Source organism: Trichosurus vulpecula, chromosome 8 (genome assembly GCF_011100635.1).
Source record: "Trichosurus vulpecula isolate mTriVul1 chromosome 8, mTriVul1.pri, whole genome shotgun sequence".
Classification (NCBI taxonomy): Eukaryota; Metazoa; Chordata; class Mammalia; order Diprotodontia; family Phalangeridae; genus Trichosurus; species Trichosurus vulpecula.
The window spans coordinates 84,466,097-84,480,836 of NC_050580.1; the positions used below are offsets into that span (position 1 = coordinate 84,466,097).

At 40.4% G+C, this 14,740-nt stretch overlaps 1 protein-coding gene across 1 annotated transcript in view; it reads right to left on the minus strand.

Annotated features, from left to right (window-relative positions):
* Positions 1 to 12,906, minus strand: part of HECTD2 (HECT domain E3 ubiquitin protein ligase 2) — a 122,463-nt gene extending 109,557 nt beyond the window's left edge. Inside the window, exons 1-2 of the mRNA XM_036735485.1 lie at positions 12,884 to 12,906; positions 12,238 to 12,540 (exon numbers count right to left, since the gene is read on the minus strand). Of these exons, the coding sequence (XP_036591380.1) occupies positions 12,238 to 12,399 (162 nt within the window). The 5' untranslated portion in view covers positions 12,400 to 12,540; positions 12,884 to 12,906. The remainder of the gene's footprint in view (positions 1 to 12,237; positions 12,541 to 12,883) is intronic.
* Positions 12,907 to 14,740: the final 1,834 nt, after the last annotated feature.

Consider the following 14,740-nt stretch of genomic DNA (forward strand, 5'->3'; position numbering starts at 1 on the left):
TTTCCTAATCCAAGTAATCACAATTGCCCAGTTGACTAAATGTCTTATTATTCTTCAATAAAAATCTAAAATAATCGAAATGTGGTTAATCTGAAATCAATATATCTTTGTTCCACTAGATTTCAAATAACAAAGTTTCAAATGATTTTTCATAAAACTTTGATAAGAGCTCCCCACAGTGCTGAAATGGAGGCTAAAGAATATAAAATAAGAAGTACTTGGGTCCATGGAACAGATGTAGGCAAAAATAAAGTAACTAGGGTTAATCATCAAACTTTTAAAAATGTTATTAAGATTAACTTTTAAGTATAATTTTCAAACTTTCATCAGGCATATTAACATGTTACAACAATGAACTTCAGCATTGAGGTAGCTGACTTATCTATTTATAATTTTAATTCAGATTCCCTGTTCATTATGTTCTACTTTCACAAAAAGGATTTTCATTGTGGAAAGAGCAACGGATTTGGAATTGGATTTAAGCCCTAATTCTGCCAGCTCTTACTAGTTGTATGATCTTGGGCAAACATCTCTTCTTCCCTGGGCCTCATTTTTTCTTTTCAATCAGGAGACTGAACTAGATAATTCCTAAGGTTCCTTTTGGCTTTGACACTTTGATTCTGTTGCTTTGTAGTCCTTAAAAGCTGGATATCAAAATATGACAAACTTGAAAAGGGGCTATGAGAAGTCATCAAGATTTGGATTCAGTCTCCAAAGGGACATGCCATGGACTGTGTCCAGTATTGGGAGTTGATCCCACAAGATCATCCTCTGGCTTGTATTATCCACACCCAGAGATTACTCTGTTTCATCACAGAATAATTTCAAGTGCAGGAGGGTACAAGCAACTAGAAGGATGGTGGTACTCTCACCAAAAATAGGAAGGTTACCTGTTCAGATATACATTTAATATATTTTTTACTGGCTGAGTTTTATAGTTAAATCATATATAAATTCAGGACTCCTTTAATTTGGAATTTGTGACTATTTGGATGATGTTTCTTTTATGAAAGTCAGTCTACTGTTGAGAATGGAATACTAGCCTTAAAAAACAAAACAAAACAAAACCTGAGTTCAAATTCTGCCTTTGACACTCCCTAGACCAGAGGTGGGGAACCTGTGACTTTGAGGCCCCATGTGGCCCTCTAGGTCCTCAAGTGCAGCCCTTTGACTGAGTCTCACTTTTATTTGTTCTGTAAAACTGAGACTCAGTCAAAGGGCCGCACTTGAGGAAAACTGAGACTCAGTCAAAGGGCTGCACTTGAGGACCTAGAGGGCCACATGGGGCCTCGAAGTCACAGGTTCCCCACCCCTGGTAGACATTTCTTAAAGAAACAGAATTTACAGAGTATACAGTTAGATTAGGTTTAATTCATCTCCGCATTAGAAGAAAACCATGGGAAAAATACTGAAATAAAGTGCAACTGTGGAATGGAGGGGGTCATGGATGAGATCTTCAGCCTGGATCCAAGAGGACACTGACCCCTCTCTTTCAAAACAACAACGCAGAAGAGGACAACAAATGCAACAGGCACTTTGAACTTCAGATGCGGTATTAATTTTAATTTCAAGACTTTTCTTTTCTGTCCTCTTTTCTCATGTGTACCAGTGCAAGGTGTTCTAGCAGCGAAATTAATGGCACTTTCCAGTAAATGAGACTGCTTTTAACAAGGGCAACTCCTGTTGTGGATGAACTGCTCCTACACAGTACTTTTAACATTTAAACTCTGCCAAGTTTGATGACATTAATGAGAACAAAGATAGCGAGTGTGCAACAGAGTTCAGTTGAGTGGGACCCTCAAGGATCGATTGAAGAATTGGCTTTGATGGATGGAAGTGACTACAGGATAGGGTTTGGTTGTTACCTATTCACCTTGTTATTTCTCAATGGCATTCGTCATTTGGAAGTTTACGTGGTATTTGTCCGAATAAGACAGGCATTTATTAAATACCTAGTAGGTACAAACAGTGAAATTAGCTCTGGAAAGATACAATGTTTAAGACATAGTGGTTACTCTCAAGAAGCTCACAGTCTAGTGGGTGGGTAAAACACCAACACACAGAGCTGTAGCAGACAATATCATAAGTAGATAATATGCAGACAATGTATACCTGGAAGAGTTATGGTCAGGACTGAAAAGGTTCAAGGATGGTGCCTTGGTTCTGGCATTGAAGATGCTACACCTGCACAAGATATACACATCCCCACTGACACTATATTTCAGATTTGGTTCTGGAAAAGTTTCCTTAATGGATTAAGTAATGGAATTCCTCAACTATGGACAATACATTAAGAATGACCCATGGACTAAGCTTTACAAAGCAGGGCTAGAGACAAGTAGATGGAGGGGATCAGAGTTGAGATGTCCAGAAGGAAGCTGGTAATAGGTGATTTCTCTGGTGGGAAGCCTGAGTAGCACCACACATCAGGGAGCATGTGGTCCTAGAGAGGGCAGCAGTTGGAGTCAGGTACAGAACAGAGTTCCTAATCCAGGCCAGAGGTTCTATGAAATCAAGCCAGATAAAGTGAAATAAATAGTTAAAAGTGGGGGGAATTCCTTTCATCTCACTTCAACCTAAGAGAATCCCCAGTTTTCTTCAACCCATAGTTTAAGTGCCACCGAAATAAGGTCTTTTCTAATCCCCCTTTTCTCCCTTCTGAAATATCTTTGTATAACTATAACTATATATATATATATACATATACATATGTATATATATATATATATAATGCATGCATATGTATGCCCATTGGATTTTCCCAGTAGAATTTAAGCTCCTTAAGGGCAGGAACTATTTTGTTTCTTTGCAGCCCTTGAACCAAAAGCAGTGCTTTGAACATAGCAGGCACTTGATATTTATTGAATTGTTGGAGAGGTAGGAGAACCAGGAGAATGTGATGTCTCATATATAAGTCAAGGGAGGAGAGATCCAGGAGGAGGTTAACAGTGTCAAAACCTATGGAGGCCTTGACTTTATAGATGAGGATGCTGAAGCTCAGAAAGTGGCTTTCTATCAAGTTAGTGCAAATCTAGGGGCAGAAGCAGATTTACCTATTTTTAGGGATCGTTCTACCATAATTCCAAAACAAAGCTCAAAATAAGTTATTTTAGAATGTGACAGAATCTTTACCATGCAACCAATCCTAATAGCAAGGAAAAAAAACAGGAGGGAAAATATCACAGCTATTCCCAGACCTGCTAGTGGTTTTCCCACTGAGAGTGAGAAATTTCCAGTTGTGTTTTCCCACCTTTTCTTTTTCATCTTCCTTCCCCTAGCAAGAGTTGCTCAACTACTGGTTAAAAATAAACAAGCTTACTTTGGTCTTCCAACACTGTACAAAATCTGCCCAGTAGCTGCTCTTATGCCTTACTTTTCTGACTCCTAATCAGAAAGTACCTCTAGTAGGACAGCATTAGGAGGGCCCAAGACTTCTATAAAGGTTTGGAATAGAAACAGGAAGAGGCACTGAGTAGTGCATAGGAAAAGGGCTAATTATAAGACAGCTGTAGTTTCAATAGCTTCCCCTGGTAATAACATTAGCCCCAGACTGGATTATTAGGGGAATTGAAATTTAAAAGCCTAATTGACCCTCACTCCCAGTGCCTTCATTCCTTTGTTTGAGAAACCTGATTGGCAAGTACCTTATGGTTATGACAAAAAAACCCCTAATTTAAAATTTACCCTGTAGGCACTGAGGATACAAGAACAAAACCAAATCCCTTCCGCCTTATATTCTATATCTGTGGTTCTCAAAGGGCATTCTAGGAAGTGATGCTTGAGCTGCTTGGCATACAGTAAGTGCTTAATAAATGCTAACTGGCTGACTAACTAATTGCTCCTATTTGCTTAGCATCAAGAAAGTCACAATGGCTGCAGTATGTGTGGAGATGCAAAGTCACATCCTCAGTTAAGAGTTCTGGGGAAGCAAAGAAATGACAAGGTGTGGGAGAGGGAAGGGAGAGGTAGAGAATTCCAGTGGTAAGGGATCTGGAGGCCCAACAGCCTGGAAATCCTTCTTTGTTGCCATCTTCAGCATTTAACATGTCACAATTTCTCACGGAGCCATGAACCAAAAACGGCCGAGAATTGCTTTGGTACCGCAAGTTTTTGAAGCACAAAAAAAATTTGTCATTGGTACTGCCCGTGGGTGCATACGTATTCAAATACTATAATCTCACTGATGTTGGCATTTCCTCCAATAATGACGAGTGCTGCCCATCCTCTGTGAGCTTTGTCCAGGTCTTCCCAAAATTTCAACATAAGGGCATCAACCAATATGTCCACGGCTGAGGATTTTCTGTCTGTTTGTTATTCCTTGTTCTCACTATGTGACCAGCCTATCTTTTTTTTTGTTCTCATACATCTTTGATGACATCTTTTACTTCAGCTCTCCTTTGTAATCCTTTCTTTGAAGTGTTCACACCCACCATAGGTTTCTTGTTGCCCTCTGAGTGATACTTTTTAAAAAAAAATTTCAGAACCAGTAATTTCTCAGGTCTGTATGAATACATGTATAAATAGTGATACATCAATTAATAACACAAAAGATAAAAGGAGGATGATGAGAAGAAGCAATTGTTGGCACTTTACAGCATTTTGAAGTTTTTATCTCATTTGATTGTTACAACAACCCTGGGAAGTACATATTACAGGTATGATCATTTTATAGATGAGACAATAAAGGCTGAAAAAGGTTACACTTGTTCAGAGTCCTGGAATTACTCAATATCTGAAGCAGGGTTTGAACCCAAGAGTTACTGTCTCAAGTCCAGTGTTCTATCCATCATATCTTGTAGAAGTTGGTGTAAATCATGTAAAATATACAGCTCATCACCAACATCCCTGTCAAGATGTACTGTGAATCTTCCTTCCTTATTCCAAGTCCAACACTATGTCCACTACACTATGCCAAGAAATGAAAATGCAGATGAATTGTTAGCTGGGCATGGACACTCTAAACAAGAGCAGCTGGGCTCTGTCCTCAGCCCTAATCTGTTCAACATTTTAAACAATGATGGCATTACATGAAGACCTAGTTCTTACTTGTTCATACGTCTCAAAACTGCAGATGACATGAAGCGAGGTGAGAATAACTGAGATGCTAGATGCTAGAATTAGGATCCAACAAGGACTTAACAGGGTAGCATGACTGAAATAAGATATAATTTAGTAGGAATAAGTGTAAAGTGATACACTTGAGTTCAAATAATAACTGCACAAGTACAGGACAGAAGAGATAGGATTAGATCCCAGCTCTTGGAAAAAGAACCAGAGGGTTTCAATACAAAGCCCCCCCCCCTCCTCTCTCTCTCTCTCTCTCTCTCTCTCTCTCTCTCTCTATATATATATATATTCATATATATATATTTATATTTATATATATATACACACACATATATGTACATATATATCACCAGTGTTATATGACAGCCAAAAATACTGATGCTATCTTAAGCTACATTAAAAGCAGCACGTTTTACAGAAAAATAGAAGTTACAGCTGTATTGTACAATATTCCATCATACAATTAGACCATATACTGTGCTCAGTTTTGGGTGACAAATTTTAGGAAGGAAATTGGCCAGCTGGGGAGCATACAGTGAGAGGTAGCCAACACATTCAAGGGAAAGAACTATGGGCATTTAGCCTATGGAGGAAAAGTCTTAGGGAAATATGAAGGCTGTCTTCAAATATTTGAAGAGCTTTTATTTGAAAATGCTATTAGATTTGCTTGGCTCCAGATAAAAGAATTTGGTGGAAGCTGAAGAGGCAGACCAGTCTGCAGGTACAAACTTTCTAACAATTACAGCTGTTGACAAATGGAATGGGCCACCTTGAAATGTAGAGAGTTATCCATCATTGCTGTTCATTAGGCAAGTGCTGGATGATAGTTTGTTGGAAATACTACTACAGAGAGGATTATTATCAACTGGAGTAGATAGCCTCTGAGGCTCTCATCTAATTCGGACATCACATGATTCTCCAAACCAAGGAATACCAATGTATAGTTCAATTTGCAGCTTGGTGAGAACTAGACATCTTTTTATGATAGACTGAAAATCGTGATTTTTCTGAAATCACAGAATTGTAGAATTTTAGAACAGTAAGGAACCTTTCTGAATCACCTAGGCCAACTTCCTCATTTTGTAAATGAGAAAAACTGAGGCCCTTAAAAGTTAAATGATTTTTCTAAAGCAATAGTTTCTATATTTTATGTAGGAACACTCCACTTTTTAAAAAGGTTTGTTGTATCCACTTGCATTTTTTTCCTTAGCCTGTATTTTATTCAAATTAAATAAAAAATCTATTATAAATTTTATAACACATATTTATTGATAAAATCCTTTATATTGTTGATGTTTATAAGATAATTAATAAAGTGGTAGATTGTTTTTTTTAAATATGGTGGAGCTAAAACAAATAATTGTAATTGTTTTCAACTACTAATTGGGATCAATATTTTGTCTTTATAATTGCCACAGTAGAGAACTCCATTTCATAAAATAAGATGTTATAAATGGTAATGAAGTGTGTATTGCTTTGTTTGGTAAACCAGAGAACTCTTTGCTCACCTGAATGCAGAACATAATAAGATTTTAAGATTCAAACATTTGTTTCAACATACACAAGTCTAATCACAAGTCTAATATGTGTTCTTCTTCTGATGGAATATTTCATATTTGTCCATGACCAATGAGTTACTTATCTTTTCATATTTAGAAATATCTAATTACTTAATTTGAAAAGAGAATTATTTCTGTAGTTGGTCAAGTGATTAATTAGCAAGTCTGTACTTTCTTCTATTTCATTTAAAGTGCAGGCATCTTTAAAATTAGGGAGCATCTCTTTTTGTTGTGGCTAAGAATCAGAAATTGAGGGGATGCCCATCAATTAAGGAATGGCTGAACAAGTTGTGGTATATGATTGTAATGAATTATTATACTATAAAAAATGACAAGCAGAATGATTTCAGAAAAACCTAGAAAGATGCTTATATGAACTGATACAAAGTGAAGTGAGAAGAACCATTGCATACACAGCAACAGCAATATTGTATAATGAACACTTGCTAATGAACAACAGTAATGAATAATTTAGCTATTCTCAGCAATACAATGATCCAAGATAATTCCCAAGGACTCATGGTGGAAAATGTTATTTGCCTGTAGAGAAAGAACTGATGGCCTCTGAATACAGAGCAAAACATTCTCATTCTCCTCTCCTCTCCTCTCCTCTCCTCTCCTCTTCTCTCCTCCTCTCTCTCTCTCTCTCTCTCTCTCTCTCTCTCTCTCTCTCTCTCTCTCTCCCTCTCCCTCTCCCTTCCTCTCTCTCTCCCTCCCTCCCTTCTTTTCTTTTTTCTCTCTTTGATTTAAGTTTTCTTCCACAAAATGACTAATATGGAAATGTTATACATGATCATACATGTATAATCTATATGAGATTGCTTCCCATCTCAGGGAGAGGCAAGAGGAGAGAGGGATAAAATTTGGAACAAAAAAACTTAAAAAAACCTGACAATTGTTAAAAACTGTATGTAATTGTGGGAAAATAAAATTATTAAAATAAAATTAGAGAACATCTCAAAAATTCTATCTTGGTAAAATTTATTACCTAGAGCTCTAAATTTCTCATAAATATACTAATTTCATCATTTTGTGTCAGAGTATGGAGTCTATATCAGAAGAAAATTTCTGGTGTAAAAAGAATTTGTTTCATCTTTATCATCTCTAAGCAAAATTGACATTTTTTTCTAATCTAAACATTCAAAATAATGCTAAGTAATGTACTGGAGAAGGAAATGGCAAACCAGTCCAATATCTTTGCCAAGAAAATCTTATTGTCCACAGGATCACCAAGAATCAGACACAACTAAATGACTGAACAACAATAACAAATGTAATGTTAGTGAAAAGTCATGTAAGGCAGCAGGTTTCATAATCATACAGAAGTGCCTTTTGTTTCTCCTTCATAATATTTACAATTTTTTACAAAGGTGATTAATAACAACTTGAAAAACTGCATGCAGTTCCTGCTTCTATCTCTCAATGCAAATGCGTATCTGTGAAACATGTAATACGTCCAAACTGCATGGGAGGCACATTTAAAACTACTGCTTGTAGATTTGCATCTTTGTGCTTGCATTGATTAAGTTCCATCAGTACAGCCTAAATTTTCCCACATAATATAATTTTCATTTTATAATCTACATTGATTGTGGGGCATTGCCATTAGTAGGTGTGCAAAATAGCCAATGTTCTCCAGCACCAGTTTCAATAATGCACCCTGCATATATAAACAAATGAGCAAGCATCTTCAATTATATTTGTTACTTCACTACTCAGAAGACAAAATAGGAAGATTTTAGTTTCAATTCTCCTTCCTTCCATGTTATTTTCATGTGGAAACATTCAAAGCTGTTTTGCATATTATTTGACAATATCAATAGCTGCAGGTAGCAATAATTTCTATTGAATGACATGTTTTATATTTACTAATTTAACTAATAACCTTAAGAAATGCAAGTGGGCCGCTTAACAAACTTTAAAAAAAAATTCTCGTATGGCCAATGTATTCAGCAACACACTTTTAAGAGGACCCTTCTATTTATTATATTTCATTCAAAACCAAATCTGTCTCTTTGCAACCGTCACTCACTGATCCTAGTTCTGTCCCCCAAACACCCCTTCCCCACCAACCACCCAACCCCAGGGGCCAAAGAACACATCTACTTCTTCCGCTCTGGTGTAATTCTTCTAAATCTTGAAGACAAAAATTTGACTAATCAAACAATAATAATGGTATACAAGGTACCAAAAATTAAAGAACAACAATTTCAGGTATTCCTCAACTTCTAAATGAAAAGACATTTGTAAGCCAATTCTTGGGAAATCCAAACACATCTTTTCATAAAACCATTGTCCCAGGTTAGCCCACAAAACCCTGTTTAATATATTAAATTACTAAAATACTGCACACTTGCCATGGAAAATAACAGAAATAATGTTGTTGTAATACCACTGCAATTAGTTTTTAATTTGTGGAATTGAAGTTGTAGGGCTCTGCTAAGTGCATTTATCATACACAGCTAGCTCCTTTTGTCCCATAAATTCGAATCTTCAAAAAAAAATATAGTGTAACCTGGAAGGAATTTTGAGGAAACATCAGAATGAAACAGACTGCTATAACACAATTCTAACAATCACATTGTTACCCTTAAAAGAGATAGTCATGCTCCAACTTAGGCACACTCAATTTGCAAAAGACTCATATATACAAATGGCAAGTGATCACCTCTCACCCACATATTCTTGCAATCATTTCCACCTTCTCTCCTATTAATTGCAGGAAATAATGTTATTATTAATCAGTAATAACTGGTTTAATATAATAGTTTAGGGATTGCAAGATGGTATAGTGACTAGAATGATGGAGAAGACAATGCCCTAGATACTGAGTAGCTGTATGACCCTGGGGAAGTCACTTAACTTCTGCTTCAGTCTCCTCATATATAAAGTGGGGTCAGTAATAGCACCCACCTCACAAGGTTGTGGTGGGGATCAAGTGAAATAAAAAAATATTAAGAATTTTCCAAACCTTAAAATACTATAGAAATGCTAGTTATTGGTACTGAAATCTGACCTTCATCATCAAATTCTGGTTGTTTGGGGAACTCATCTAAACCAACATCATCTCTTTTCCTACCATTTAAAGGTAGGACCTACCATTTATCATAATGACAATAAACAATGTATATCCATATAATACTTTACAAAGCAGTTTTACCTACAGTCATTATACATTAGCTCATTTTTTGCCTTTGGGGATGGTACCTAGTTTGTCTTTTTCCTTCACTGGCTGAAAACTGTTAATGCCCATTCAGGCAATTTTATTCTCACACATGTTCAATAGCTCCCTTTTCCAACTTTTACTTCGGCGGGGGGAATCTATATAAGTAATGTTAATGATACACCAGTAACTAAGAAAGTCATATGATTAAAGGTTAGACACAAGGCTTCTAAAACACTTGAAAAAGGTCAGATGCTGGACAGCACCAAACAGAAATCCATAGAAGCATCTCTACAAGTCTTGATTTGCCTTCTCCTCTAAGAGAGGAGATTTATATCAGATTAAGTAATGATCAGATCAAATAATCGGATTAAGTCTGATTTCCTCCAAGGACTGGAATGTCACATAAAGAATTACTTCTTATTCAGTTTTCTGTTTCTGTTTTACTTATCAGTATTGTAACAATATTCATTTCTACTATATTTTATCATGAATACATATTCTTTCAGTTATGTTGGGGGTTAAGTAGGTTATCTGTGGGCCAGCCTTGGAACCTAAATACTATTTATAACATTTTCCATGAGAAAATGTAAATGGAATATGATATAATCTATTTACCCTACCAGAACACAATCCATTTGCCCATTCAGACCTCTTCTATAATCCCAGGAAAGTAACCAAGGGACCAGAAATGACAAAATTGGAAACAATATGTGAAGAATTCCTTTAAATTGCCCTGCCCCCAAGTTAAAATAACCGATGGTTTGATTTTTGTAAAAAAATTTACTTAATTTAATTATAGTTCACTATTTGCTGTGTGGGATAATTTAGGCTTTTAACTTTCTCTAGTTTCCATTTATTATGCCTTTTGTGCTATTCAGCCATATCCGACTCCGTCTGGGGTTTTCTTGGCAAAGATACTGGAGTGGCTTGCCATTTCCTTTCTCAGCTCATTTTGCAGATGAGGAAACTGAGGCAAAAAGTGACTTGCACAGAGTCACACAGCTAGTAAGTGTCTGAGATCAGATTTGAACTCAGAAAGATGAGTCTTCCTGACTGCAGGCCCAGCATTCTATCCACTGCGCCACCTAGCTGCCTTTAAATATTTCAAAAATCTACAGCATCAAAACGCTATTCCTGCCTGATACAACACATTAAAAAAAGATTGAATTATTTTAGTAAGACACTTAGTCATTTGAGGGTGGTTTTAAGAAGTGATTTACTAATGGAAATTTACAATGTGCACTAAACTTTCATTTACTATTTTGGCATGTAAAGTTCACTGTTATTAGTATCAAGGCTTTTTATAAACAAGGCAAACTTAAAAAAAAAAAGTTTTTATTTAAAGTATGTGCCACAGGAAAAATATCAAGACCTGAGCTGAATTTCGTGTGCCAAGTTAACCAGTGTTACAACTGTCAGCATAAGGAAAGAAGCAGAGAGGATACTCTCAATGACATATTGTAGCATTATGAAGCTTGAAACACTTGGAAGTTCTTTAAAATTTGTCTTCGAAGAAAAGTCATTCTGGATAAGATCAGACAACTTTAGCTTCAAATGAAAGGTCTGAGGAAGCTTTTAAAAGTCACCATTCTATACCTTGTGAAAAATAATACTACCACCGATATCTACCTCCCACTTACTTGACAGAAATGGAAAGGTCACAATTGGCTGGTAAGTCACCAGAGAGCAGGTTCAGTATGATGGGGGAGGGAGCAAAAACAAGGAAATGGGGAAATTTTTCTTGCCTCAGGCAGCAAGCAGGCACCTGCCAGATAATCCATCCCTGAAGAAGCGACACAATTGGATTTAAACAATTGCCTATAGGGCACAGACGGGACACACAGAGATATTGGGATAGGGACTGGACCTGCACGGATATAAAGGACTCTCAGGTAGGATACTCCTTCCACCAATGCAGCAAGTTGGCACCTCCACTCTCTGCAACTCATAATCCTAGGTTAAGTGACTTGCCTAGGATCATACAACCACCATGAGACGAGGATGAGACTCGAACCCCAGATGTCCCTGGCTTCCAGTCTAGCTCCTTATTCCTTATAACTTGTCCCTCCATTATACTAAGAGGAGAAATAAATAATTAAAAAGCAGGGGTAGAAAACCTTACCCATGTTCAATTTGCAAACTGCTTCAGAAGTCTACAGTTAAACTATTTTTTTAACATTAAAAACGAATTAGCCGTTTTGCTTTTCTATTATCTTTATATTTATCAAAAAACATGACTTTGGCAATGAATCAAGCTAATAAATCTCCCTTTCTCTAATCCCCCCGCCAAAGATGCAGGTTCACTTGGCGCTTGGAGTCTTTGCGGGGTCTCTCTCTCTCTCTCTCTCTCTCTCTCTCTCTCTCTCTCTCTCTCTCTCTCTCTCTCTCTCTCACTCAGCATCCCAGTCCCGGGAGCTCCCAAGTGACACAGGCAGGCAGACCTACCCCAGACGCTGCGGTGTTGGAAGGGTTGGGGATGGGAGGCAGCTTCTCTCGCTCTTCTTTCCCTTTCTCCTCCTCCTCCTCCTTCTTTTCTTTCTCCTCCACTACCGCTGCCGCTGCCGCCGCCGGCGGTGCAGGAGAGGGATCCCGAGCGTCCTCATTCATGGTCACCCAACAGCCCAAGGACGCCCTTCTCTGGACCGGGAGGGAGAGGCGGTGAGGCGGCGGGCGGCTGGGGTGGACCGCTGCTCCGGACCGTGGTGCTAGTGAGCGGGGATGCTCGGGATGCTCAGGATGCCGGGGATGCTGGGGATACAGGGGATGCAGGGGATGCTGCTGACGCCGCGGCCGCGAGAGGGCTCCGCTCCAGCCGCTGACGAACACCTCCTCCTCCTTCTCCCCGCCACCCCCGGGCCGGAACACCAGGCAGCCTCTGCCTCGCTCTCTCCCCCTCCGCTCGCTCCCTCCCTCGCCGCGCTCCCGCCCCCGCCCCGCCGCGCCGCCGGCGACAGCGGCTTCCTCCCGCCAGCCAGCCCGCCCGCCTTTCCCTTCCCCCCGCCGCCTCCAGCTCCCTAGCGCCCGCTCCGTCACCTGGGGGCTCGCGCCCCGCCCCGCTCCTCCCCTCCCCCCGCGGCGGTGAGTCAGTCACCTGGGGGCCCGCATCGCCCGCCTCGGCCAGGCGCCTTCCTCCCGCCCGCCCCGGCCCGCGCCCCCGCAGCCGGCCCCGCGCTCAAGCGGAGCGCTACCAAACGAGGGCCGGCCTTTCGGGCAGCCGCCAGCCGCGACCCGCCCCGACCCGTCCGGGAGCCCCGGGAGGAGGGGCCGCCCCGGGAGCCGCCATATTTGTGGATGGGCCGGGGCTGGAGACCCGCCGAGAGCCCGCGGGGGCGGAGCGCCCGGACGGGGTTGGAGTGCGGCACTGCGTACGCGCTGCCTCGGGGGCACGCGAGCCGGACCGGGCCGGGTCGAGCGGCGCTGCGGCCACTCAGTGTCCTCTCCCCTCCGCGCCCGCAGAGGCGCCTCCAGAGCCAGCTCTTGTCGCCAGCTGGTGCGAGTGAGCAGCGCCTGCTCCAAGGGATCCAGCCGGGACCTCCACCCTTTCCTCCATGTGCCGCCTCCGAAGGATGCCAACGTGGTCCGGGTAGGGGCCGGACAGCCGACTGCCCCCAACCTGGATAAGAGCCCCTAGGCCGGGGAGGCTCGGGGAGAAATACCCCTGCCCAGCAAGCCCTTGCTCCCCTGCCGACCCTCTCCTATCCCCCGGGTTTTTGCACCCTCTTTTCCCCTGTCCAACCTTGCTCCCGAACTTCTTTGTCCTCCCTCTCTCTGCCTTTAATCAGTCAAGAGGTGTTTATTAAACTCTACCAGTCTGGTATGTGCCAGGTACTATATATGCCAAGGGTCCCAGAGACCAAGAAAGGCAAGTCCTTTCCCTCGAGGACCCTCTCGTTCTAATAGGGAAGACAAATACACCTGCACTCACATAAGTACATATGTGTATTTACATATACATGTGCACACATATGTACATGACACATGTATGTTTAGATGTAATAAAAAGTATATGCATAATTAAGCATACATCTAAGCATAGTATGAGGGCAGCTAGGTAGTATTTGTGACTTCAAATGTTGCCTCAGACACTAGCTGTGTGACCCTAGAAAAGTAACTTAACCCTGTTTGTTTCCTCATCTGTACACCAACTGGAAAAGACCGTGGAAAACCATTGCAGTATCTTTGCCAAGAAAAACCCAAGTGGGACCAGGAGAGTTAGATGGCACTGAACAACAAATAGTACAGTATATTAAGTACACATATACTTACATGTAAGTATATATTATTGTGGTGCTAATGTGATCAAAGATCTTCCCCGCCCATTCAATAGGCCCCAGGTGGAGCTAGTTAAGGGAAGCTTGATTAGGAGAGGCTTGTTTCTAGGCAGGCCCACACCCTTTTGCTATTAGGCTCTAAGCCCCAGGCCTACACTCATCTGCTACTAGGTGCTAAGCCCCAGCCCTATACAAGGTATATATACCCTGAGGGTAGGCATTAAGGTCAGAATTCAGCCCAAGGAGGAGAGAGAACTCAGCAGAGAGTGGAGATGAGAAAGGTGGGAAGAAGACAACTGCAAGAAGAAGAGAGAACTTCCAGAGAGAGAACTAGAAGAGCTCACAACTGCAAGGGCTTTCAGAACTGCAGGAGGAAAAGACCAAGCAAGCCGATAGTTAGGATTCATGAGTGTTTATGGGAAGGCCCTAGCAGAAGGGAAGGTTACAGGATGGCTAGGCTCTTTGCTGTGATACTGTGTTTTAATCTCCTTGCTGTTACACTGAGGTGGATTTGCTGGTTTTGGAATACAGTTGTTGCCATGTTGAATTGGAATTTTTGATTTTGGGATTTGATCCTCTGGTGTCTGAATAAATGTTTTATTCTTTTGCCTTCTACATAGAGAATCTTTTATACTTTGTGATTCCAAACTATACAGGCATATTCATGGTCATCATTG